Raw genomic sequence first — 27,715 nt, forward strand, 5'->3', positions numbered from 1 at the left:
CTATAGCCAAACATCAGGATAAGCAAAAAACAAAAAGAGGACTGCTGAGATTGTACGCACAACAGCAAAAAGCACAATAACCACAAAATTATGTTTTTATTACATCTTAAGATTACAAAATGTTCCCATTTCCTGTTTAACAGTTTAGAGATCATACACTGTATATGAAAGATGGCCCACTGTGATGTCACAGATGCTGCTGTGTTAGGTTGTCTTTTGTGCTTACACAAAACATGATGCAGTCTGATGTGATCCGAACTATCAGGCGCTGGTCACCATGACGCCCGAGCAGCGTCAGGAGTCGGTTCGTGTTTCGCAGGTCGTCATGGTGGAAACTGATGACAGAACGAAACCCTACACGCTGGAGGAGTTCTCCTACGACTACTTCAGGTACACAGACCAAAAAACATGATAGATAGATATTCTTGCTTCAAAAACAAATATCTATTGTTCTGATGATCCTCTGCCTTCATTCCTGAGTCCTGCGATCTCTGTGTAACCTGCTCCTGTCAGGCCTCCTCCCAAACACACCCTGAGCCGGGTGATGGTCACGAAGAATCGCGGGAAAGACAAGCTGTGGAGCTGCACCCGAGAGCCGCTGAAACAGCCGCTGCTGAAGAAGGTCGTCAGCCACGAGGAGCTGGCTCAGGACGCCTGCATGTCTTTTATAGATATCCTTTAAACTGCCGACTGGTGGATCACCAAGCAGACTCTGAGCTTATGTTGTGTTCAGACTAAGCCCACAGACATGTTTTCACAACATTCACAAGCATTCATCGTTAACAGTAACGGCGTTCATCTCTCTCAGAGTTTAGGGCCATTCTAATTAGATGATCTTCTGCGTTTCTATCATGGTTTGAGTTTTGTCTCTGTTATTACATCGTTTGTATTTTACACTGTAAGGGAAAGACTATCAGATGCAGGTTAGAAACACCTCTTAGAAGCAGGTCAGGGTACTCTGCTAGAACCTACTGCCACTTCTGATACCTTTACACATTTACCTGGGGGTTTACTTTGAAGTTTGATCAAAAATAACTTTCATTTCAGCGGCCACCTGTCCATAAAAACTGCATGTAAAGAATCACCAGTCAAATCTGGTAAATGGTAAAAACTTAAAAAGCCTTTTTTGCTCCCTGGTAGTTAAACGTCTGCCACAGTCTCAGCTCTTGTAATCTCTCTGCTTTTATAATCTGCTTTTATATTGTACATGTGTCAGGGTTATTCCTTGACCTAGAGCCTACCTATCATGAAGTACATGGGCGACTACCCGTCCAAACGAACTCGCTCGGTGAACGAGCTGACGGACCAGATCTTTGAAGGGGCGCTGAAGGCCGAACCACTGAAGGATGAGATCTACTGTCAGATCATCAAACAGCTCACAGACAATCACGTCAAGTGTGTAAATTCACCTCAGTCACACTTTCATTTACAGATTTTTAAGGATAAAACGATGAGGTGCACGTGGATGAAACTCAGATTTTTGTTGGTTTTTTGGGGGGATGTGAAATAGACAATGATGCTGTTTTGTGCCGGCCTGTCAACCTGTGGTGGAGTCGGCCTCTAGTGGCCATTAGAGAAACTGTATTTCCCCCCACTGATTTAATTAAAAAAACTAGGGCTGGGTATCATCACTGATTTCTAGAATCAATGCGTTCCACCATTCGATTCTATTCGATTCAGAGAAATTTATCCTCAGACAGTCAGAAATATTATAATTCTGATCACGCATCAGTACATGTCCATATTTTTTTTGTCTATTAAAAAGAAAGCTGAAACTTGCGAGACTTTATCAAAGGTGTGAGCATCACAGCAGATGCCTTTGTGTCAAAATAGCTGAGGATAAAACACAGAAAAACATGAAGGTGATTTTCCTGGCCTGGGATTTATAAAAATATTCTGCAGTAGATCAAAAACGAAAGAAAACCATTAATCAACACATGAACATTGGCTGATGCTGCTGAAGTGAAGCAGAGCAAAGTTACAGAGGTTTGATTAGAGACACAGCTGAGCGTTTTGCAATTTTGCATAATTTTAAAAAGTTTAAATTTGTTCAGAATTGAACGGCAGAAATGAGGCTTTCTTTTCGGAAGTAAAAGGGAAAAAAGCAGCGGCCGACAGCGCTGTAAACAACGGTAGACGTGTGCGTAATAAGCAAGCGAATAATGCAGAAAACAGATTTTTAGACGGGAAACTGTTCTTGAAGTACAGAGAGGGAGAGAGAGCTCTGCATGAAGTGTGATTTTTATCGTGGTGGAAGCAAAACAGCAAAAGTCAGAGTGAATTCATGACGATGTTTATGTGAAGCGAAGTTTGGATCTTCTTTTGCTGCTGGTTCGGTCAATATTGTTTAGAGAGAGATAAAGTCAGTGCGCCCCAGGGTGGCTGTGGCTACAATGTAGCTTGCCATCACCAGTGTGTGAATGTGTGTGTGAATGGGTGGATGACTGGATGTGTAAAGCGCTTTGGGGTCTTTAGGGACTAGTAAAGCGCTATACAAATACAGGCCATTTACCATAAAACCTGCAGCTTCAGAATCGAGTGCAAAAAGGACGTAAACACAAAGCGCGGACCCACCAATGGATCAGAATCAGTGAGCTGTCAGCTTTTAGCCCCGACCGTGTCCGTGCCGTCGGGTGAGAAAGCCGACAGCTCACTGATTCTGATCCGTCGGCGGGTCCGCGCTTTGTGTTTACGTCTTTGTGCAGAATCCGTGTTCCTGCTCTCGTTTACTGTTTTAGCTGTTCGGTGGTTGATGAAATTTTGAGGTTTAACCTGAGGGCAAAATTAATTTATATTTAAAAATTGATTCAGGATTTGAATGAATCGATATCACGTTATCCAAGCTAGAATCGATTTTAATCGCTAAATCGATAATCAAAACCCACCCCTATAAAAACCCCAGAGATGCTGCTTTGTCCATGAAATGAAGCAAAAGTGCTTTTATGCAAAATAAATTGAGTAGAAGAAGTTAAAACTAAATGTTCACATTACTTGTTGCATTCAGTGGACAGTCATCATTCAGTCTGTGGCTGCAGGCAGATTAAATTTTTCTGTGCAGAAGCTGAAGGTGAGTGTTGTGTTGCTGCAGGTACAGTGAGGAGAAAGGCTGGGAGCTGCTGTGGTTGTGCACTGGGTTGTTTCCTCCCAGTAACGTGCTGTTGCCGCACATCCAGCGCTACCTCCAGTCCAAGAAGCACCACCCGCTGTCTGGAGACTGCATGCAGAGGGTGCACAAAGCGCTACGGTAACACCTCAGACTTTCAGCCTGAAACAATCATCGTATTTGGTGTTGACATATTTTTTTTCCAACCAGTTTTGCTGCTTTTTGTCATCATTAACAGAAATGGATCCAGGAAGTACCCTCCTCATTTGGTGGAAGTGGAGGCCATCCAACATAAAACGACCCAAATCTTCCATAAAGTCTACTTCCCCGACGACACAGACGAGGTCGGACACACAAGCCTGCAGGTGTAAACTTTCTCTGTAAATAAACGTGTTTGAAAAATGAGTCTTCGTGTTGGTCTCACACCTGCAGGCCTTCGAGGTGGAGTCGAGCACCAAGGCGAAGGATTTCTGTCAGAACATTTCCACCAGACTGCTGCTCAAATCTCCCGAAGGCTTCAGCCTCTTCGTCAAGATCTCGGACAAGGTCAGAGGTCAACGATGGTTTCTCAGAACCTCAGAGTATTACAGCTTTACTGGTTTCAGGAGGTTTTCCTCAAACCAGTACACAACTCTAAAGAAATACTGGGATTATTAGATGTCTGTACTAGTCATCACTATTGTTCCTTTACAGTTTGTTCCACCTTAACCACAAAACACGTCCTCAACAGAAGGAACTTGCAGTTTTTACACGAAAATGTAAAGTTTCTAAATACAAATACATTTAAATGTCTTAAGGACACAGTTATGATTCTGTGTGCAGCTTACAAACCATTTCTGTAAGTTTCTAAAATTACCGCTATATGGTCGAGTAGATGTCACTTTTATATTGCAATTGAATTAATTTTTTTTAATTCTTTTGATTGTTAACAGTTTAAACATTGCCTCTTAAAATTGATGAATTATTGCTTTTGAGTCTTGCATTTAACACTTCAATGATTACAGCTGCTCTCTATAACAACACAAATCTTTCATTCACAAAGTTTAATTTCTTGATTAACTTCACGCTGATGTTTCTGTGTGTGCCCTCTGCAGGTGATCAGTGTACCTGAGGGAGATTTCTTCTTTGACTTCGTCAGACATTTAACGGACTGGATCAAGAAATCTCGGCCGGCTAAAGACGGTCGGTACCGTGTTTAAAATATCTTTGGGTTGAGTTCAGGACTTTTAAAAGCAAAACTGTGAAATATTAATGAGAAGTTAATATTTAATAAAACAAACTGCAGATTTCATGCTGATCAAACAGTTTCACAAAACTTCTCGGTGTAACCTTCATGACAGATCTCTGATTAGAGCGCACATGATAAACAGTGTTTTTCACCACATACACCGGCTGTGTGTGTGTGTGTGTGTGTGTGTGTGTGTGTGTGTGTGTGTGTGTGTGTGTGTGTTACAGACTTGTGTTCAGAGGAAATAAGACAAGTTGATTACATTCAAAGCAAAAACAGATGGAGAGGAGTAGGCATTCCTGCTGTGTAATATACAGATGTATGCATGTAGCCACCGTGGGGTCAGTTGTTGGTCAGTGAAGCTGAGCGTTTGTTGCCATCATGGCTCTTTGAAGGTACTGGTTTGTTATCCTCTCCACTCTAATGGGAGTGATTTATAAACTGAACATCACGTGGTATTCATTAAGAATACAGCAGCGAGTAAGATCAGCCAACACGTTTCAAAAGGTGCAGCTTTTACTTTGAAGGCCAACAGTCTGTTTCTGGCTTGTGTTAACGACCAGCGGCTGCCGGTGGCCAAGCTGACCGGGGGCCTTCTTATCGAGCATCATTATCATCCTGATCACCACACGCCCAGAATGGTGGACAAGTTCACGTCGTGCAGTGTTTTCAAAACTTAAACAGAGATGGAAGAAAAAATGACAAGATAGAGAAGTTTAAACTTAATTTCTTGGACTCGGGTGAGTTCTGAAAATGTTTCTTCGTCATTGGCTGTTCGGTGAATATTTGTTGGCTGAGAAACAGTAAAAACACTCCAGCTGAACTCCTGTGTGTTTGTGCTGAATACACCGTTAGTTTGTTGGGGTTTGCTTAACTGCAAAGTTACATGGAATCACAGTTCATGCTGACCTTCGACCTTCCATCTCGTCGTACAGGAATCGTTCCCTCTCTGACCTATCAGGTGTTCTTCATGAAGAAGCTGTGGACTAACACGGTTCCAGGGAAGGACTCCTTCGCTGACTCCATCTTCCACTACTACCAGGTCAGTTTTACCAGAGACGCACTGAGAACGACTCGGCCTGCATGTTTCAGGACTTATATCTGACCCCAGACTTCCTGATCCACGTGCCAGTCATTACTGTCAGTCCGACTGGAAACGCAGATCAGTTAAACACAGTTTCCTGTGTAAGACGATAGCTATGCACGTGCTTTCCACGTTAAGATTCTGTTTTAGTGGGGCACATATCATGTAATCACATTATTTCCTATCTGTCTGAGACAACAGCGTCTACTTACTACTGGACAATCCCTTGGATCTTATTCTGAAAGTTCAGCTGCAGGCCGTCAGGTCGGGCTCGTGTCTCTTAGCTGCAGAACCCCAGAACCTGCAGCAGGTGGAGAACTAGAGCTGCTATGCAGAGCTCACCAATGCTGGTTAGAGGAGCTAAAAGTACTAACAGCACAGCAAGACTGAGGAGTCGTGTTAAATAATTACCCACAAAGATTATATTTGCCATAAATGAGCAGCCCCCTGTTCACAGAAGAACTCACTGGAGAGGAAGCTGATTATTCCTGTTACATGTGCCACACAGTACATATCAGTATATATTAGTCAATTTATTTTGAAAAAGCATGGGCACATCTGTACACCTCCATGATTGTTCAAAATGACAGCGTCTCGTCCAGTGTTGGAAACGTTCATTTTAAAGATGGTCTTTGTGTGCGGTTTCATTTTGTCACCAACAGTTTAACGAAGCGTCTCTTTGTTCTCTCACCATCTCTGCACTGATTTAGGAGCTGCCTAAATACTTGCGTGGCTACCACAAATGTTCACGAGAGGAGGTTTTCCAGCTCGCAGCGCTTATCTATCGCGTCAAGTTCGAAGATGACAAATCCCATTTTCCCACAATTCCCAAGATGCTTCGGGAGCTGGTTCCCCAGGACCTCATCCGCCAGATGTCACCAGATGACTGGAAGAGGGTAAAACTCCCCCAACAAAACAAAAAACAAGCTTTTTAAAAATTACTTAAAGTTACTGAAGTCAGATGTTTGTACAGACTGATCAGTGTTTCTGCTGAGATCATCTAAAGTTTGACAAATCAGCTGCTTTGAGAAAAGAACAGCTGTTGTTTCTGTGCTGAAGTCTGTGCTGCTGCTGTTTAGTAAGAGTGTGTGTGTGTGTGTGTGTGTGTGTACACGCACGCAGTCTGTTGTTGCATACTTCAACAAGCAGGCCGGGAAATCAAGGGAAGAGGCCAAACTGATGTTTCTGAAGGTCATCTACAAATGGCCGACCTTTGGCTCCGCCTTCTTTGAGGTTAAGGTAAACGCGCCTGAGCTTGTCACCTCCACAGTGTAACCTGAGTGTTTGGCTGATGCCAGGAAGGACGAATGTCTAACATCACCAAAAAGTGTTCACATTAAATTAAATGTGTTTTTGTTTTGATGCAAATGTGTAAAAAAACAACGTTTGTTCAAGCAATCAGCGACCTCGTGCTGTTTCCGGGGCAACTGTGGCTGAAATCTCCGAATGTTCTCATTTCAATAGAAACCGACTTTATCCTGCAAGATCTCCAGTATTTTTCACAGCCACAGTCTAAAAAAATGATCAGAGGAAAAGACCGACAAAGTCTTTGTCAAACGTCTCTGGACTTCTCGAACTCCCACCTCAAAGTAAAAAATAACGAAATTGGAATAAACGCAGACAGGTGAAGCATGCAGACTTTACTGTAGGCTGATTCACAGAAAAATAAGGCAATAAATAATCATTCTGCCATTTTCCTTCAGGCTGCTTCAGTAGTTGTGGATGATCTACATCAAATTGACTACAGATTGTGTTAGTGGCTCAGTTAGATTTACTTGTTTCAGTTAGTTTTTATTAGTTTTCAGTCTTAGTTTTCTCTCAGTTAAAGTAATGGGTACTGTTTGTTAAGGGCAAAGTTCAGAGCAGGTATGACACAGGCTGTAGTTATGCAGACAAATGTTCCAACGCCTCCTAATGCTGGCTACAAACTGAGATGTGTGTTTATTTTAGTTATCAATAATAACTTTCACGTTAATGAGAGGTCAGTTTGATTGTGCAGGGCGCCATAACAGACAGAAAACCAACACGTCCAGTGTGAACGCCGAGCACTCTGCCAGCTGTTTACAGCTGTGAACATGAAGGAGCAAAAGCGGGATGATGATGGATGGAAGAATCAGTGCTGTGTAGTCTGCGCCCGCCATCTGAAACACCTGATTACACAAACAGAGTCCACATTTATGCTACAAACTACAGAGAAACGCGACAGTTTTACACGTAAGGTTAGAGATGATTAGTGAATATTTACCCATCCTAACATGTGGCTTCTGTCTTTTAGCAAACCACAGAGCCCAACTACCCGGAGATCCTGCTGATCGCCATCAACAAGCATGGAGTCAGTCTCATTGACCCCAAGTCAAAGGTTCGTTAATAATCATAACTCCCGGCATACGTATCGGTTATGTTTTAGCCGCTGCGCTCGTTAACCTGTTAAGCCGGTGCAGTAGCTTTGATGACCTCTGTGTCTGCAGGACATCCTGACCACTCACCCCTTCACCAAGATCTCCAACTGGAGCAGCGGGAACACCTATTTCCACATCACCATCGGCAACCTGGTCAGAGGAAGCAAACTGCTGTGTGAGACCTCACTGGTGGGTGCCAGCAATGAACACTTAAACACACACACACTTACTTTTGTTCTATGTTTGATTTACTAAGAGTTCAGGTGCTTGAGCTGGGAGTCAGAGGTTTAGAAGGTGGAGCATTGCTGCGTTACGAGTATTCACAGTGAAAGTCCTGTGGGTATTTTATTCATACAACACTTTTTAACCCTGTCATGCATGAATGATGGCAACCTCAATCAGGATTTTTTTCTTAGTTATTTTTATTCATCTTTAGGCATAAAAAGATAAATAAAACTACTTAAGAAAAAAGTCCTGATTGAGGTTGCCATCATTCATGCATGACAGGGTTAAATAACAATTACAATGAAACGCGTCACACATCTGTAGTAACATTAAATGACCAGTGTGTGTGCCATACATTTTCACACCTGAGCCTAAACTCTCGCGGCCCAGTACTAAAACGACTCACGGACCGGTACCGGCCCGAGGCCCGGGGATTGGGGACCGCTGCATGAAAGGCTTAAGCAGGATTCGATTGTTGTCGCAGCTCTAAAAGTGTCGGTGGTGAGTGGAGCATTTTACAGTCCCAAAATCTTTTCTTTTTGAATAAACTTAAAAAAAAAATTTAAATTAGGAAAGTCTCACGAATTCTAAAAAAAGACTTAGAAATAAGCGATAAACACAAACCTGAGTCTATCATGATTATTGAAACATTAGTTTATCTTATTTTTTTTATTGTTTGATATTTGTTTCCAGTAGAAAGTGTGTGTTTGTTTATTGTAGCTTTATGGTCAAAGGAGCTTGTAAAGAAAAGCGTCTGGACTTCTTTAAGTTACTTGAAGACGTTTCACCTCTCATCCGAGAAGCTCCTTCAGTTCTAAGGTCAAATGGTGGAGAGTCCCAGATATAAACCTAGTGGGAGTTTCCCCCCACAGAGGGACAAAAGGACCCCCTGATGATCCTCTAATCGCCTGAGCCAAGGTGTGAAACTGGGTGTGGGTCCCAATCAGCCAGAGTTTCGGGTGTGTTCATTGTGAAACCTGGCCCCACCTTATCATGCGAATTCCTGAGGTCAGATGGCCCAGGATGTGAGTGGGCGTTAAGGCGTCTGGGGAGGGATCTCAAAACTGGATTATAGATGGCAGAGAGTTGGTGTCGTAAACCACCGCCTCTGTTCAAAGATGGTCGCTCACAGTGGACATAGATGGCTTCTTTCACTCCTCTTTCAAACCATCTGTCCTCTCTGTCCAAAATGTGAACATTGGCATCCTCGAAAGAGTGTCCTTTATCCTTAAGATGCAGATGGACTGCTGAGTCTTGTCCTGTGGAGGTGGCTCTTCTGTGTTGTGCCATGCCCTTGTGAAGTGGCTGTTTGGTCTCTCCAATGTAGAGGTCTGGGCATTCCTCGCTGCACTGTACAGCTGCTGAAAGAGAAGTGAAAGAAGCCATCTATGTCCACTGTGAGCGACCGTCTTTGAACAGAGGCGGTGGTTTACGACACCAACTCTCTGCCATCTATAATCCAGTTTTGAGTTACCTCCCCAGACGCCTTAACGCCCACTCACATCCTGGGCCATCTGACCTCAGGAATTCGCATGATAAGGTGGGGCCAGGTTTCACAATGAGCTCACCCAAAACTCTGGCTGATTGGGACCCACACCCAGTTTCACACCTTGGCTCAGGCGATTAGAGGATCATCAGGGGGTCCTTTTGTCCCTCTGTGGGGGGAAACTCCCACTGGGTTTAAATGTGGGGACTCTCCACCATTTGACCTTAGAACTGAAGAAGCTTCTCGGATGAGAGGTGAAACGTCTTCAAGCAACTTAAAGAAGTCCAGACGCTTTTCTTTGCAAGCTCCTTTGACTACGATGACCTGGATAACTGAGAACCTTCACAGACATTGTAGCTTTGTTTTATAGTATAGTTAAACTTGATTGTATCAGTTTATTTATTCTTTCCACTTAAATGAAACCAAAAAAAAGGGAATTATGTAAAACTATAATAAAAAATGTGATTGGAGTGGAGAGGTCAGCTGACTGTGTGATTAAACCTTCAGGGCTACAAGATGGATGACCTGCTGACCTCCTACATCAGCCAAATGTTGACCACCATGAACAAGCACCGGTCAGGGCGGGGCCACAGCAAGTGAACTTCTTACTGGCAGGAGGCCACTGAGCTCATCCGCCTCTTACGTCCTGTTGGCCAGCACTGCAGCTGGGGGCGGACCTTTACCAGCCACCTTTGGAGGATGAGCCGCAGTCCTTCTGCTAGCACAGAAGGGTCAAAGTTCACCTGGGAGAGTTCGAATGCTAGCGGCAGCAGCGACCCCGGCGAAGGCCCCAGCAACAATTACCACTACAGCTATGATGAAGACGAGCCGTCCAGTGAGGATGACTACCTCTGAACTGTCCTTTCTGACTGCGTCACCTTAAGAAGACGCTGTCATCGTCAGGTCTGAGCCTTAAGTACACACTGCAGTGACCCTGAACATGACCCTGTATTAGCACTTTATGCTAACCTGACTTCTAATTGAGCATTTTTACATATTAGCATAGCAACACGCTAATGCGCCAGACTGCTGTAAGGGGATATTTGACTGTTAACAGGGTTTGTGCAGGTTTTAGAGAGCATTAAAGCCTCTTACTTTTGCCCAATGTTTACGATATCACGTGTTTCAGATGTCACACCTGTGGGGACCCCCTGCCTCATTATAAGCTCATCAAATCCATCCATTAAAGTTCACTTGTACATGTTTAGGTCAAACTAATGGACTGACTACTCCTTTACATGTTTTAATACATACACAGATAATAAATTATTTTAGGCCATTTCTTGCTGATTCCTTTTGTTTCTTCAGCACTTTCACAAATAATTTGATGAACTCTGCAGACATCTAAATTACCCCAGAAGGAGTTAAAATGCACAGAAACATTCAGCTGAGACATGAGGCTGAAGAGTCAGAACTCATCAAACTGAGGCTGATTTTAAAAAGTAGCTCAGAGTGTAGAAAAAGATTATCTGAGATCACAAAAACCATCCAGCCTGAGAGCGTAAAAACAGCGTAGTCTTTTAAAGACGTATATTTTCTCATCTCTCACTGAGTAAATGTTTGTTCTTTGAATTACTCGATCCGTCCATCTTATCCAGATGATTAAATAGCTGTAGTTTCATATGCAGCATTAACAGGAACTTACATTTCAGTAAATTTAACATCAATGATTTTCAAACTGATATTAGACTGTATATTAATTTTTAATAAAAGGGCTAAAAAGCTCTTAAATTTAGCTGGTAACTCTGTAAATACCCTGAAACACACATTTGTCATTCGTTAGTTTCATGTGTGTAAATTAGAGCCTTACAGCAGATTTAGTGATTTTTGTTTTTTGAGCATCTTGAAATACTCAAAGTCAAAAAGTTTACGGCTTTTCTTTGATACAACACTTCCTGGAAGTCAAGGTCAGACACATTTGAGATTTTATGTTCATGTGTATCGTCTGCTCTTATTGGGTTCCAGTTCATCATTTGTTTTTAGTAGTTCTTTCCCTGACCTTAGGTCCAAACTGAGAGGAGGCCAGAGGGGTGTACTACGATGGCTTAGTGGGCCATGTCGAGCTTAAAGTCAGAGTTTCCTCTGTCATGAAAGTGGCTCTGTTTAACTGGCACAATAACCTGGTCAGGAGCAGGTTTTGTGCTCAGAGTTAAGTCACTGACTCATATTTACATCATGCTTTAAGTGCAATATGAATCCTCTGCTGTGGGAATACGTTTGATATGCAACTTGTTAAGCTGCACTTTACTACCATGACAAACTTACAGCAGCATAAACTCTGCATGGCATTGACATGTGAATCTGCATGTACTCAGCTGGTAATACAGGAAATGTTTTTATAAGTGCTCCTCATTTACAGTTTAGTCTGCTTTACACTGCTGCAATTGCAGCATCTAGAACCCAGAACACACACTAAGATTATTCAAGTATTTCACTGTTTAAATGTGTCCAGTTTAAGGTTTCAGAGCTCTGATGTGCAGCCGTCAGGTTAGAAATAATCAGCAGCGCAGAGTGCGCTTGGCTTGAATTAAAATATTCAAATTTGTACCACTATTTTTATCATCTGTGACTTTAAAGTAGGTGTCACTCACGGGGATCATTTTCTGTGGATAAAGTCACATGACGTGACTTTGGTTTCAGGTTTTTCTTTGTCCAGCTGACACAAAGAAAACCTGGCTGTGGTGAACGTCCTTCGTAGCACACCTCTGAGCTTATTTAAAACTTTTCTGTTGTTTTTGTGACACTAAATTGACCTGTAACATGTTTTTAATCTTTAGGTTAATGACTTCAGTGTGTCACAGTTTAATACAGGGGATTATTTTAATACTCATGGTTTATGTTTACACTTTTTATTTCTTTACAACTGTTCAGTTTTACATTTTTGCCTGTATTGCGTCATTTCTGTGAGAGCTGCTGCTTCTTCCTGTATGAGGCTTTTACATTCTAGTTTGTAAAAATGTTCTCAAAGGTCACTTGTTAGCTGGTTATGGGGTTTCCAGCTGAATCTCAGTTTTCCTAATATGGATGAGTTCTATCTTTTGAACTGGAATTGACCTAATCAGGATCAAAGCCAATACTGTCCTGATGAGTAATGTGGACCCTGAGTTAAAACAAACTACCATCAGTCACGTCACTTTTTCCTGCCTTTAAAACAGGCTTGGTCAACTCCAGTCCTCGAGGGCCGGTGTCCTGCAGGTTTTAGATCTCACTCTGGGTCTACACACCTGAATCAAATGATTAATTCATTACCAGGCCTCTGGAGAACTGCAAGGTATGTCGAGAAGGTAATTTAACTATTTAAATCGGGTGTATTGAATCAAGGACACATCTAAAACCTGCAGGCCACTGGCCCTTGAGACCTAGAGTTCCCCCGCCCCTGGTTTAAAGTAAACTTTGCCTACCTACTTGTGTAAGTCTTTAAATCTTTATTATCCAGCGAATGAGAAATTTGGATGTTACACAGCCCTTATAGCAAGGGGGATATAAAAATATAGAAGGAAGACACAAAGTAAATGTCCTCTCCTGCTAAAACATGCTGTTAAAAACGCTGATATTTTCACTGTTACATAAATCTTAAATACACACTTTGACCTGTAAAGGTCGCCATTACTCTGGTTATACGCTACGGCAATCATCATCATTTTTGATGTTTACGAGGTACAAAGAAAAACCACACTTGCTGATTTCTGTTGGAACTCCCAGTTAAAGTAAAATAAGAGTACATTTGGAAGTTGCAAACTATGGATATTAAGTTCGAGTTCCCTTTTAATACATATTAAAGGTTTTAGATGCAAAATCCATTTAGACCTGTACTCAGGCATTCAAGTACAATTTGTCCAAAGTATTAGCAAATCATTACTGAGTAACTATAGATTAGCTCATGAAAGTCCTATTAATGAGAACAACTAATGAATTTAACAGAAGCAAACGCGTAGCTCCATATCAAGGCTGAGCTCCTGGAAATGTACAGCGACTCAGTTTCACTGTTCACTGTTCTTGCAGGTACAGATGCTAAGACAGATATCAATTAAAAATACTACAATAAAGGTCTCATGGTTCAGTTTTTGACTTTCGTTTGTGTAATAAATTTATGTCGAAGCTGCTGGTGTCTCAGACTTGAGTGTCCGGTGGCGTCGGTCTGGTGGTGCAGGGGCTCGGTGTGAGTCGCTAAGTTTGATATTTTAACCTAAACTATGATCCACTAAATCTAACTGAACAGAAGGTAAAGGTAATAAAAATGATCTGCATGTTTATCATAAAGTTGCAACAAACCTATCCACAATCAGTAAACACTGTTGATAGTTAATTAACCTTTTTATAGTTATTTGCTCTGAATTTACAATTTATTAAGGTTTACATGATAATTGTGTTTTTGTGTTTGAAATTCCAGCCTGGTTCTTTTTTTAACCTCATTACGTCGACCTGTTGAACCCTTCATTCTTCTGGTAACCAGCTCTGGGCTTTTGTCTGTATAATAAACTGGTGTTTGTAACTGTGCCAATCAGCCCATTTGATACATTCGCGTTTGAAGTTTTTGCCTTTTGTGTTTCTGTTTTCAGAGTATTAGTCTGTGTTTTGACTCTGATTGTGTAACTCATCATCCTGACTGTAGTGTTTCTGTAACGTGTGCTCTCATTTTTGTACAAAGCACTCAGTAAATTTGGATTCAACTTAATTAATTTCACTACTGTAATATTCAAAACAAGTATGATCAGTCAAACGTCTGAAATACTAAAAGATTAAAATGTCTTACTAAAGTTGGATTTCTGGTCTACTGCTACTTTGTACTGCGTGTCTGTAAAATTCAAGAATCAAACCTTCTGTTTGTAATGTTTAATACCAGGTGACGGCAGCATTTCATCAGATAAGTTACAGTAAAGCAAAATAATTTCCTTTAAAATAAAATATTGCAGGTCAGAACAGCACAATGTAAAAAAAACCAGAACATATTTAACATTTTGAAAGATTAGCATCTGAACTATGATACTAGTTTTATAATATTACATTATATCACAGATCACTTCTCAGCACCAAGTGTGAAGCTCATTATTCAAAAACAACACTAAGCGATACATAAGATTTGATGCTCTCGCTCTTTTCAGTGACTTTTATCATTTAACACCTCAGAGGTCCCACTTTGCCTGTAAATGTCTCTTACATCCGTAACATTAAAAGATGAGTCACATTTAAAGAGCAGCCAATGAACAGAACCTCGGTGTGCAGACAGGACCCCTCCAGGATCGACGAACCAAACAACTAACAGACAGCCTCAGTTGTACCCGCTTAAAAATGTTTGCACTCCTGCAGGAATGAAGACAGCAAAGCAGAGACGCTGCACTGACTACGAAACGAAATCTTTCCAAGCACCAGATAATCCAGATCATCAGTCTTTATTAAAGGTGGCCTGTTTTGGACGGTTTAACCCCTCAACCCGGAGAGGCCTGAAGTCTCAGTGAGTCTTAAACTTTATCACCTAAAGTATCAAACAGGATGCCTGAATTCATTTTGTAGTTTTGGCTGGACAGTTCTCATCTTTCAGGAACCATTTGGATTTTGTCTCTAGCATAAACTGTAAGAGTTGCTTGTAAAACGGGCCCACTGCTGGGCCAAAGTGCGACGACCCGACTGCCTGCTGATGGCGCTGTGTGCCCAGCTGCTTGTTGACTTTTTTCTTAACTGAAAAACTGGCATAAAAGGGGGTTTCTCAAACACATGCCGACTTAAACACGTCTGTCCGCCCATTATTGGTGGTAACAATCGATTTTTTAAAAACCTATTAATGATTAGTGGATAATTATTTCTGTATGAAGAATCCGGGTCTCGTCATAAATGCTATAACCAGCAAAGCACCGTAAGACAAATAGGATGGACTGGATTTTCAGGCATCAATCGCACAAAGCTACTCTCGTAGCTTTCTTTGGTCAAAAGTCACAAAATATCAACTACGTTTTTATGATTTTGAGTAGATTTTATTTGCAATTAGCATGTTGATAAACGTATTACACAGATTTCTTTGATGCTGTTTGTTTGCTGCCTGTCCTGTGAAATTCCAGCAGTTCCTCTGGATGCTCGAGTATTACTCTCAACTAAAAACGGCTGTTTACAGAAACTAGTTAAAACATCAAGCTTACACAGCAGATCAGCCACTGTCAAACACCAACTACACATTCAGATTACAGTGCATCGTGACTGTTTGAGCTCTAATCATTCGGAGGTCTTGTGTCTCCCTGCCCTCTGCTGGACCAAACCCAGCCCTCTGTGGGCCCAACATGGGAGTCCAGTGTGGTGCAGAACAGGGAAAGCTGCAAGTCTGCTCGAGAGCAGCTCCAAGTTTCCAACAAAATCATTTATTCAAATCTATGAATTGATTAAAATTGGAGAAATTTGGCACAAAACCCTCTTTTGAAAACTACCGTTTGAATTTGCTAAGGACACCTGGTGTCAGACTTCAACTGCCTCGTTGCATATATAAGTGGTAGATTTCAGCTGTCCTGTTTAATTCTGACTTTTTTGAAGATTTTTGGAGGAGAGTACTTAAATGAATTATCATTTACTGAAGTCTGCAGCTGGGAATTTACTGAAAACTGTGCAGATTTTAACACTATAGGAAAATAATGACAGCTGCCAGCGTTACCCTCAACCTCTCAGAAGATGCACCCGTGGTAACAATGTTGCTTCGTTCTCCTCCATTCACAAACTGTGTCCATGCCACCGGCCTGCCCGGCAGGGTGACGATAACGTCCCATCAGGCTTTTACTGCTGAGGGGTACAAAGTCTTATTTTGTGCCTTAATTAAGACACGAGACACTTAATTTACTTCTCATTATCAGTGTTACGACCCTGATTAGGGGACAGGAGGGGAGTAACATACAAGATTGGTCAAAGCTAACAAAACTGTCTCTGTCCTGTTGCTCTTCACCCTGAATGTTTAGAGCTGAGCCTGCAGACACTGACATAAAGCACTGCAGACGGGAGTTGGCAAATAAAGGATGGATAAAAGCACTGGAGGTACAAAAAAAGAAAAAAAACAGCAGCAAATTACTTTTTACGCCAAGTCGACAGGTTTCCAGTGTTTTGTTTTTACTCACATTTCCACACAGAAATTGGTCCATTAAACATGTGCTTGTAGCAAAGACTGCACTTTTAGCATAATGAGTCACCATTGGAGAATTTTTAGAAACTATTTTGTATTTTCTAAATAAGAATCCGGCACATTTACGTATGATGTGCGATCAAAGTGATGAAAAACAAATCCGCTTACAGCAGTGTGTAGCCAGGAAATACTGGGTATATATTTGAAGACAACGCTGATACTGCACTTATCACCTCATTAAAGTAGTCTGGTTTCTCTGACACTGATACCACACTTGGCACTGATGAGACACCAAAATAAAATTACCAGCAGCAAGTTTTAAAAAAAACCCCCCCGCGTGTCGGGCAGTTTGTGCCGCTGGCACGTTTTACTAACAAACAGACTTTTCTTGCAGTCAGTATTCTCACATCAAAGAAAGTCCACAAGGCTGCTGAAAGGAGAGGCAATGAGGGAGGCAGTGTGACTAAAATAGAGCCATGCGGATGGTTAAAAGGATTTAGGAGCTTAGATTTAGATTCAGCCCCCACTTTACTCAACACAACACCATAAACAAGTTTGTTCTTGGTGGCTCTGCAGCGCCTGCTCCACAATAACCCCCAACATCAGGTCTGTTTAACCATGTGATCACCTAACCTGGAAGAGGTGCGACTCTGTTCATTTGAATTGCTTCAGTCAAGCCACTAAACTTATAAACCTCTCTGCATTGCAAGAGGGGTTTTCAAAAGCTTGTGAGAGTGATTGTTTTGACAAACTGAAGCAGACTTGGGTTTGAATCTGAGTGAAGAGCAGTGGTGGGGAATATACACAGTCAGCTGCAGACATCACAGAGCGGTGTTCATTCATAATGTCTCTGAAGTCTGCTCAAAGTCTGCCCAACCGCCCCCGCAGGCCTCCACACGGAGACTCCTGCTTTATATCAGATAAGAAAATTTACATCACCTGGACCAAAGTGGACCCCAGCAAACTGATGGATCCATAAACTGTAAAAGACTTAAAACAAACACACACACACACACACACACACACACACACACACACACACACACACACACACACACACACACACACACAGCAAAGATGAAGGGCTGTGAGTGGCACGTTGACCCAATCACATTCAAAACCAGTACAGGTAAAAAGCCAATGAGAGTCCTTGATCTACAAAACTAACTTCACACCTGGTACCATCCACCGCCAGGTGTGTTTGACACGGTGACAGAGCGACTGAAATAAGATAAAACAAAAGCTGATTGGATGCAGACAAACTGAATGTTTAGTTTGTCACCATCATTACATTTTGCAGATTCCTTGTAAACCTCTGCAGGCTGACAGCAGCCGCCGTCTCTCTCGAGCAGTGATGCCTGCAGCATGCAGGGGGAGCCTACAGTAGGACGTTTAAACCACTACATTTATCTTAAAGCTCTAGTTATTAATTGCAGGTTTAGACTATTACTATAAAAAAATAAACCTACTGATTAATTATGTTATAGTACTTATAGATTAAGCTAACCAGCAATATATAGAGATATATGTATATATAAACTAATTTAAATGACTTTTTCCCCACGGTGGTAAAACAGATCTGACCCTGGGAAAAATGTCATGTTGGACATACAGCCAAAAATCTGCATACTTTTTGGAAACTTAATATTACATTCACTTTAGTACACAGATGAACTGTACCCTTCCCGAGCCTTTGGTTTACATTCTTTCTGTCAGTCCAACAGTGTCGAGTTCACACACTGAATCTAGCAATTCAGACACACAAATGATCATTTAAGACATGGTTTAAGGTTTTTGTCTGATGCACCTGATGTCTGTACAGCTGAAAATGAAAAAGCACAGCTCATATGTAAGAGTCCATTTCATTTCTTCTGTGTTTACAGTTTATCACAGAGCGTCTCTGATCAACATTTGGTCCTTCATCAGCGAGCAGACGCACAAAGGTGACTGATGGATCACTGCAGCTGCAGACGTTCATTATTTTGTTCGTTCACCGTGCCGAATGACCAGAAATGAAAACGTCCTCATCCTCTGGTCTCGTCTTTAACTGTCCTCACTTTGAGGAATTTAATGGCATCATGAGATTACAGTATGGAAACGGACACCCCAGGGCGCGTGTCCACAGTCCATTTGCTTCATCTCTGATGGGAAATGAATGAAGGCTTTTTATTTCCAGCTGTTCGTCTTCCACAGGCGGCCCACCCACAGACCGAGAGGATGACAGATGGAGAATAGAGTGTGCCGTCTACTTTCTGCTCTCTCTGTCATGACTTCCAAACATTTTTAGTTTTCATTTGTTTGTTAAAAGGTGGTGTCACAAATTTCTGTGCACTGCTCGGAGTTTTCCATCAAAATGTGAAGACAAATGCTGTGTTGGCTGCTCACACTGTCAAGTCCCATCAATCCACATCGATTTTGTGGGTGTTAAACTGATGCTAAGTAATAGACTGACTATTATAAGCAACAATAATTAAATAAAAGCTTAAGATCAGAGAGTTTGACAGGCCTTCATCACACTCTCAACAAGGACTTTTTCCATCTCTTATCTGTCCTTTCCTGACTTGCACCTTCCTTTTTTAATCTCCCTCCCTCTCACTCCTCTGTGATGGTGGGCAGGTGAGGGGTGCTGGGTGAAGTAGGCATGCTCCGTAAATCAGGCCGGACAGTGACGCTGGAGATGGACCAAACATCGCTGAGCTCTGCAAAACAGAAAAACCCAAACAGTGTTCAGTGAGTTCACGACAACAGTTTATACTGTCACATGGTGTCAGCATGGTGGGAATTAATACAAAGGTGAAACTGGAGGTCAGAGGACTTAAGGAAAGAAGGAAGGACAGCATAAATGACGGGGTACACTACTGAGGTAAGTGCATGATACACAAGCACAAATCCTGCAGATCATTATTTTCCAATTTGTAATTATTGTACAGCAGCGGGTCTCAAACAGCGTGCTGTGACACAAACTCCAATATTCTGGCAAATCACATATTACTGCCATATGCAGCTGCACAATGAGTAATAAATTACTTTTTTCTTATTTCCAGTCCTTTCAGTAGGAAGTCATTTACTGCAGAACATAAAGTCACAAAACAAAATTCTTTCAAAGGGAACCACATCCTGTTTGGGCCGTTTCAGTGTCACACATTAAAAACTCCAGAGTGTGATGAGGGGATGGAGGAGATGTGCTCGTGGAACTTTTTGCGAAGAAAAGAAATTTTGTGTCACATCATGAAGAGTCTTCATCTGACAGTGAAGTCAAAAGAACTGCTGATGTGACAAATGGTAGTGAGGATCTTTTTCAGATATAACTACCACCTAAAAAACGCTAATGCTTCAAATTATCCTTATTGTGACCACCTCGGCAGTCTGCAATGTCAGCGAGGACGGAGAGAGCAGACAACTTCTGTTTCAGACTGACACTGCCAGTGAAAGATCGTTATCATACACTCAACAAAAATATAAACGCAACACCTTTGTTACTGCTCCCATTCCCCATGGGATGGACGTAGAGACCTAAAATTCATTCCAGATACACAATATAACCATCCCTCCCAAACAGTGGTCACAAATCAGTCCAAATGTGTGGTAGTGGGCACATCTGCTATATTGAGATAATCCATCCCACCTCACAGGTGTGCCACATCAGGATGCTGATCTGACATCATGAGTAGTGCACAGGTGTACCTCAGACTGCCCACAACAAAAGGCCACCCTGGAATGTGCAGTTTTGTCTCACAGCAAAATGCCACAGATGCCACAAGCAATGAGGGAGCGTGCAATTGGCATGCTGACAGCAGGAATGTCAACCAGATCTGTCGCCCGTGCATTGAATGTTCATTTCTCAACCATAAGCCGTCTCCACAGGCGTTTCAGAGAATATGGCAGCACATCCAACCGGCCTCACAACCGCAGACCTCGTGTAACCACACCAGCCCAGGACCTCCACATCCAGCAGGTTCACCTCCAAGATCGTCTGAGACCAGCCACCCAGACAGCTGCTGGAACAATTGGTTTGCACAACCAAACAATTTCTGCACAAACTGTCAGAAACCGTCTCAGGGACGCTCAACTGCATGCCCGTCGTCCTCATCGGGGTCTTGACCTGACTCCAGCTCGTCGCCGTAACAGACTTGTGTGGGCAAATGCTCACATTCGATGGCGTCTGGCACGTTGGAGAGGTGTGCGCTTCACGGATGAATCATGGTTCACATTGTTCAGGGCAGATGGCAGCTGAGAATGTCCCAGTTCTTGCATGGCCAGCATACTCACCGGACATGTCACCCATTGAGCATGTTCGGGATGTGCTTGACCGGCGCATACGACAGCGTGTACCAGTTCCCACGAATATCCAACAACCTCGCACAGCCATTGAAGTGGAGTGGACCAACATTCCACAGGCCACAATTGACAATCTGATAGACTCCATGCGACGATGTGTTGCACTGCATGAGGCAAATGGTGGTCACACCAGATACTGACCGGTTCTGGGTCCCCAGACCCCCAATAGCGCAAAAAACTGCACATTCCAGGGTGGCCTTTTGTTGTGGGCAGTCTGAGGTACACCTGTGCACTACTCATGATGTCAGATCAGCATCCTGATGTGGCACACCTGTGAGGTGGGATGGATTATCTCAATATGGCAGATGTGCCCACTACCACACATTTGGACTGATTTGTGACCACTGTTTGGGAGGGATGGTTATATTGTGTATCTGGAATGAATTTTAGGTCTCTACGTCCATCCCATGGGGAATGGGAGCAGTAACAAAGGTGTTGCGTTTATATTTTTGTTCAGTGTAAGAGCTGGGTGTCGAGATATGACCGAGCCATTGTCAACATTTTTTTTTTAAACTGAAGAGTCCACAGTGTGCAAAAGTAAAGGCACTAGATCAGGTGTAAACAGAGATCAGAGGCACCGCCCCTCCAAAAAAGACTGTAGTCTAACATCCTGAGGTGTTTGAGGGAGAACAGAACAGAGGCGATGTTTATTCCTCCTCTTCCACCCTTTTCACCAGCTCTGCCTCAGTGAAACTTCAGGCACTTCCTTAGAATAAAAACCAAAATTGAAGGAGTGCTGTTTTAACGTGGCAGCGCTCACAGAGAAGGACTGAATCTGCAGAGTGATCTAAAAACAGCAGCTGCACTGAAACAGTTCGGAGGTGCACGACAAGATGATCTTGAACTGTCTTTTTAATTTTAAGGGGCTATGTTCTTGAACTTTTTAAAAACTTTCATAACAGCTAATGATCTTTGTAGTTTCACAGAGTTTCATATGATTTCCATGGATGATGGAAAGCAGTTTTTCAGCAGGAAACACAGAAAGATGCACATTAAAAACAGGGTTCATGACTCATACAAGGTTCTTGGAGGGACGACATGCAGGGCTGACATGCGGGGGGTCATGGGTTGAAGACCAGGGGGAGGGAGACAAGGGCTCCAGGAGGAGGGTCAGAGTGAAGAGCGCTCCAGCGAACACAGATGATCTCGGCGGAGTCTGACACACATGACACATACGACACACAGCAGGAGATCACTGCATGCACAGATGTTTTCATGAAATAGCTACAGTCTTGGTGGCTAGCCTGCTACATAAGAAGCTACAACAGCACTGTGTGGGTGACTATTTCAGCCGTTAAGCACGATCACTGAACAAAGTGAAGGCTGTGAGACTATCACTACTGGCAGAAATCTGAGTGTTTTCCTCACATTTCTGACCGTTCACCAACCAAATATGAGTATGACGTGTAAATCAATGAAATACCAAATTTAATTTTTTTTAAAAAGGACAACCTAATTTTATGACAACATCACCAAACATTTAATTTCCATGTAGTAAAAACCCCTGAATATGTAACACAGTCTTCAATGAATGCAGACTAGCAGCACCTTTAAAGTCTAAGCTAAACCTCAGCCGGGATGAAAGTGACACAGATGTTTACATCTGTTTTCATCAGTTTGTCTTGTCTAGTTGCAGATTCACCAATCATGCAGAACTTTGACCTTTGAACCTTAACGTTCACTCACAGAGTCACACAATAATGGAAGCATCAGGGGAAATAAAGCGTTCAGTATTTGCCCAAGGACACTTCAACGTATCACAGAAAACAGGTAATATCAGCCATGACGGGGACAAAGCATGACAAAGTTACTGGAACACGTGTGTAATCTGCTGAAAGTTGATGTTTCACATTTATCCAGCACTGTGTACAAGAAAAACGTTGTTATACCTGTCCTGAACTTGCTGTATGGTCCATTCTCGTGAGTCTGCCGGCTGCCGGACCAGAAGGGCAGGCCTCGCTCTCTCCACCTGTCACACACACACCGCAAACAGAGATCAGAGCAGCAGAGCGTAACCTGGTGTGCTGCTGTGTTTACCACTGTGCTTTGAGGCTGCTGCATGTAGCAGCTTTGATGTGTACACATGTGAGAGGAGGTCTGGGCGAGCCTCAACTGAAGCCCGCCTATACAAAGAGTGAAGGAAGGAGCAGATGATGAAAGGGGCAACGCAGAAAAAAAAAGTACAAATAAAACCACAGAGGATTTTCTTTGTGGTGAAGAGCATCGTCTGTGTGACAGGAAAGACTCAAACTCTCTTCATATCCTCAGTCTAAGGGCTGCTAGTTATAGTCACAAATAGCTAACCTGAAAAAGCTGTGCTTGAGTTCAGATCTAAATTAACCCCTCGTGATCTCGCTGTGAACACAATCTCATGACAAATTCAGTTTGAGTTGATAAAACAAATCGTGGCTGAATATTTGAAAGCACAAAAAAGGCAGCTTCTTTAGATAAAAAGGAGCATTTATCATTATTAATGCTGTTCTTAGTAGCTCATTACTTCGTAATGTATGACTAGACAGATAATCAAAGTTAATAAATCTTTAAATGAAACTGACATCTTACATCAAGAGAAAACCCGCCGAGCGTCACATACTGTGAAATGTGTGCAAATATCAATAAATATAATCAATGTGGCTTTATTGTCATTTTTATAATATGTTAAAAATATTATACTTGAAGATAATTATTATTTGAAGAAGAGATTAAAGTAAATAATTAGACGCAGAATATTAAAACATAATTTTAGGATCTCTTGAAGCTGAACGAAAAAATATTCCGATATTATTTTTGTGTGAAGAAACAAAATGTTTGCTTCCACAAAAGTGAGCCACACCGACTCAGCCCAGCACAGCTTATGCACAGGTTATGGTTAGGTTTAGGGTTAGGGTTAGGCATTCATTTTTAATGGTTAGGGTTAGGGAAACCATTAATATGTCAATGAAGGTCCTCACTAAGATAGCTGAACGGGCTCGTGTGTGTGTGTGTGTGTGAGTGTGTGTGTGTTCCTACCAGTGGAATATGAAAATTGCAGTGATGAGGAAGGCTGACACCACATCAGTAAGAATCCACATCAGACTATATTCCTCTGGGGTCTAGAGAGACACAATAAAAGGATTTATTACATTTATTAAACAAAGAGTTCTGAGATTTGTTGGGTCACAGATGGAGGAGACTGAGCATTAATACGATTATTCAACACAGTGATGGTAAACGGACTGAACACTCTTATTAAAATAATAATTGCACTGGAGCTGGAGCAGGAGAGAAGGTTTATGTAATCAAATGCTCACAGGTACAATCTCCAAACACACACGACACCTGCTGCACAAGCTTCAGTGGATAACAACAAATTTTAGACGTTTTTAGTGAATTACTCAGAGCCTTACCTGAAGCTTGCTGACACAAGCCTAAAAACTGTTTTCATCAGGCATAATGGGAGGTAATTATCTGAAACTAAGGAGAGGGACCACAGCTCAGACACTTCCCTTCTGCTTCTCTGTCATTAGCACATGGGGATCTGTCTCCTCGGGAGCTGCTGCCAGTCCCCTCACAGGCCTTCACCAAACCGCAGCCTCAGTTCATCCTTACACAATCTGCCATTATCTTCTACAAATGCTTTCATATCTAACAGAGTATGTGGTGCCAGCTTGTGAATAACTCTTTAATGAAGCATGAAATATATTACATGTAAATGCTTGTAACCAATCCTATTACTTTTAACAGTTTCTAAGTTCTAAGAGCCTTCTGGTTTCTTTAACCTCCTAAGACCCGAACTCTTTCACGGCATGCATTTTTAATTTATCTTTTCTATTTGGGCTGATTGGGACCCGATGAATGGAAAAACAAAGAATTATCTTTTTACCTTATTTTGCTCTACAAGGGTCTGACATCCACATATGAGTACATTCATTTTAAATTTTGATAGAACAGTGGTAGTATAATGTCCTCGTAAGTGGATATCAGTAGGGATGGGTACCGTATCCGGTGCCATGATGGCACTGGTTCTGACATAAACGGTAGTAACCAGACCAAAAAGCAGCGCACATTTCGGTGCTTTTTTTCTTGAGATGTCATACACTTTGGATTCTAGCCAATCATTTTACCTTTCCAAGGATAGTAGGCGGGCCTAGGTACATACGTTCTTTTAGGGCAGAGCTACAGATTAAAAATGCCCAAGGCCAAGCGGTCAAAAGTCTGGCTGTACTTCACAGCAAAAGATGCAAACTCAGCTGCCTGCAACAAGTGCTTTAAGCTGATACTGTGATACTGTCAAAGGAGGCAACACCTCAAATCCGATGAAATACCTGGCGACGCATAGCGTTTTTTTAAAAGCCGAGAAATGCACACGTATTTGATAGCTTGCTGCCAGACCTCACAGCGAGCACATCTACTGCGGGTGGGTTGCCTGTTATCGGACCCAGAGTTAGCAACATCCCCCAAGAACCTGAAGAGGAGAGTCCTGGCCCCTAGCCCTGCCAGTGTAGCAGAAATGATGACGGATGATGATGCAGCAGCAGCAGCCGTTCTTCTCTGGGTGAGTAGCTTAATGTTGTTCGTGTGTAATTTATTTTATTTATTAAATTAATGCATGTAAGGTGAACTAGCAAACACCGTCGTAGTTACATGCGGCCGTCTTCTTGTTTGATGGTAGATACTCCCTTCACCCTGGCCAAAAAGACTAAAATGACCAAAGAAAAAGTGGAAAACAGTTAAACATGAGAGGTTTAGGACAAGTTTTGTGTTTTTTCCATTGTTTAAGCACTGCTTCCAGCCAAGAGTGATACCATATATGCCCTATAGCTGCAGAAAAGGCTAACATTGCTATCTTTTTACAAAAAAAAACCCAAAAAACAAACAAACAGCTGAACATGAGAGGTTTTTGGACAAAGTTTGTGTTCTCCATTCTTTAAGCACCGGCACCGTTTCAAAACTACCGGTTTGGCACCGGTATCAGATAAAACCTAAACGATACCCATCCCTAGATATCAGGCCCTTGTAGAGCAAAATGTAGTATTTTGGCCTAGACAACCAACATTTGATGTCCACATATGTGGACGCCAGGTCCTAGGAGGTTAATAAAGTCTAATATGACTGTCTCATAAAAGAATTGGAGGTTTGAATCTGCTCACCATCAGGAACAGCGGCTTGTTGATGTTGGACAGGATGTGGATGGAGTTGGTGGTCACGGACTGCGCTCCAGCACACCAGGCCAGTGTGTAGAGCCAAGGCTGGCTGATCACATACAGGTTAGTGCTGATGTTCACTGACTGGTACTTTCTGGGGGGGGGGGAGAGAGAGAGAGAGAGAGATGCAGTTTAGCATGCCAAGCCTTCTCTGACAAAGAGACATCGCCTGTGATAGGTTTGTAGCTTGAACCCATCCGCTGGAACGTTGAAGACAATATAATTACACTGCTAAGCAAGACACAAATAGGCAAAGTTCTTCATGTTACTCGTGCACGGGAGAGACCGGACAGAGCGCCGTCCCTTCGCTTGACCCCAGTTGCTCTCGTCCGTCCTCCCGTAACACTGTCCTTTTATTGAGGTTACATGAATATGCATAGGTTCATTAACATACGCATAAATAACAATCAACAATACAAACTCTAACAGCCTGGATGGGAGCGCATGCTGCTCTGAAACCTGTTAGCATCAGTGGCGTGTCTAGAAAATTTTTGTTGGGGGGGCCAGGTAGGGGCACCGATTTGGAGAAGGGTGGCAGATTTAATTGGCAGATAATGTTTAAAAAAAAATTCTACCAACCCTTAACCATAATTCAATAATCCTAATAACCAAATGCACTTTTAACTCTTATTAGAATGAGATTTTAACCACTACGGTGCAAAGTTTTTAGATACTGCGTTGATAAAGTACAAGAGATACAATCAGTGCTTTGTCAGTGTTTACTCAGCATTCAAGGACATCAATATTTGCATAGTATTTTTACTGACATGTAGTGCACATATGTTTTGGGCAAAAACATTTTTGAATATTAAAATACGAACATTTGTAACAAACAATTGACAAATTAGCCAATGCAAAACTTTATCTGCCTGTTAAAAAAACAAGATAATCTTCTCACAAACTGGTGTTTGATTTTGAAACAGGAAAAAAGTGGGGAAACAACTGAAAAGACTAACATTTGAATAAAACCTTAAAGCAAGTAAATACTTTCTATGCTGCCTTATGGTAAACTTTGGTAATATTGATAAAGAACAACACTGGCTGACGATGAAATCCAGTCAGCTGGCATGGTGACACTGCCAGTATTAACCTGCAGGGCTGGACTGGGACAGAAAATCGGGCATTTTGACTACAGACCGGCCCACCAGGTATTAAAACCATAAAGCCTTTGAATGAAAACAAATGCTGTTGTGACAGTGATGTACAGTCTTGTTGGTATATGTATGATTTCTATACATTTTACGTCAGATAAAAACTTTGGTTGTAAGATTTAGATAATTATTTAATAAAAGCTAGATATTTTAAATGAGAATAAGAAAGAAAAGTATTTCTTTGTGCCCACCTTTCCCTGTTAATGCCCTACCTGGCCCCCTGGCAAAACTTTGCTAGACCCGCCCCTGCACAGTTACCAGCTGTCAGCTACATAAAAAAGGATCCTGGTGTTATTTATCTCTCAGAAACAGTTCATAACTTCAACTCATTCATGTCACCTAAAAGGTAAACCTGTTTCTCCATCACCTGTTCAGCTCTGATGATTCAGTAAGGACATCTCCTGGTTTCATGTTTCCCTCTCACC

At 42.1% G+C, this 27,715-nt stretch overlaps 2 protein-coding genes across 2 annotated transcripts in view; one reads left to right on the forward strand and one right to left on the reverse strand.

The window, feature by feature from the left end:
* LOC308400838 (unconventional myosin-VIIa-like) overlaps window positions 1-14,244 on the forward strand; it is a 54,575-nt gene extending 40,331 nt beyond the window's left edge. Inside the window, exons 37-49 of the mRNA XM_080888839.1 lie at window positions 266-390; window positions 514-671; window positions 1,242-1,395; window positions 3,089-3,244; window positions 3,342-3,447; window positions 3,536-3,649; window positions 4,198-4,285; window positions 5,267-5,373; window positions 6,126-6,311; window positions 6,538-6,654; window positions 7,691-7,774; window positions 7,884-8,003; window positions 10,033-14,244. Of these exons, the coding sequence (XP_080744965.1) occupies window positions 266-390; window positions 514-671; window positions 1,242-1,395; window positions 3,089-3,244; window positions 3,342-3,447; window positions 3,536-3,649; window positions 4,198-4,285; window positions 5,267-5,373; window positions 6,126-6,311; window positions 6,538-6,654; window positions 7,691-7,774; window positions 7,884-8,003; window positions 10,033-10,125 (1,608 nt within the window). The 3' untranslated portion in view covers window positions 10,126-14,244. The remainder of the gene's footprint in view (window positions 1-265; window positions 391-513; window positions 672-1,241; window positions 1,396-3,088; window positions 3,245-3,341; window positions 3,448-3,535; window positions 3,650-4,197; window positions 4,286-5,266; window positions 5,374-6,125; window positions 6,312-6,537; window positions 6,655-7,690; window positions 7,775-7,883; window positions 8,004-10,032) is intronic.
* A 318-nt stretch (window positions 14,245-14,562) lies between these two features.
* Window positions 14,563-27,715, reverse strand: part of LOC308400898 (glycerophosphodiester phosphodiesterase domain-containing protein 5-like) — a 45,415-nt gene continuing 32,262 nt past the window's right edge. Inside the window, exons 14-17 of the mRNA XM_080888930.1 lie at window positions 26,086-26,233; window positions 23,966-24,048; window positions 22,846-22,925; window positions 14,563-19,317 (exon numbers count right to left, since the gene is read on the reverse strand). Of these exons, the coding sequence (XP_080745056.1) occupies window positions 19,211-19,317; window positions 22,846-22,925; window positions 23,966-24,048; window positions 26,086-26,233 (418 nt within the window). The 3' untranslated portion in view covers window positions 14,563-19,210. The remainder of the gene's footprint in view (window positions 19,318-22,845; window positions 22,926-23,965; window positions 24,049-26,085; window positions 26,234-27,715) is intronic.

The sequence above is a fragment of the Rhamphochromis sp. 'chilingali' genome (genome assembly GCF_963969265.1).
Source record: "Rhamphochromis sp. 'chilingali' genome assembly, chromosome: 8".
In the NCBI taxonomy this organism is placed as follows: Eukaryota; Metazoa; Chordata; class Actinopteri; order Cichliformes; family Cichlidae; genus Rhamphochromis; species Rhamphochromis sp. 'chilingali'.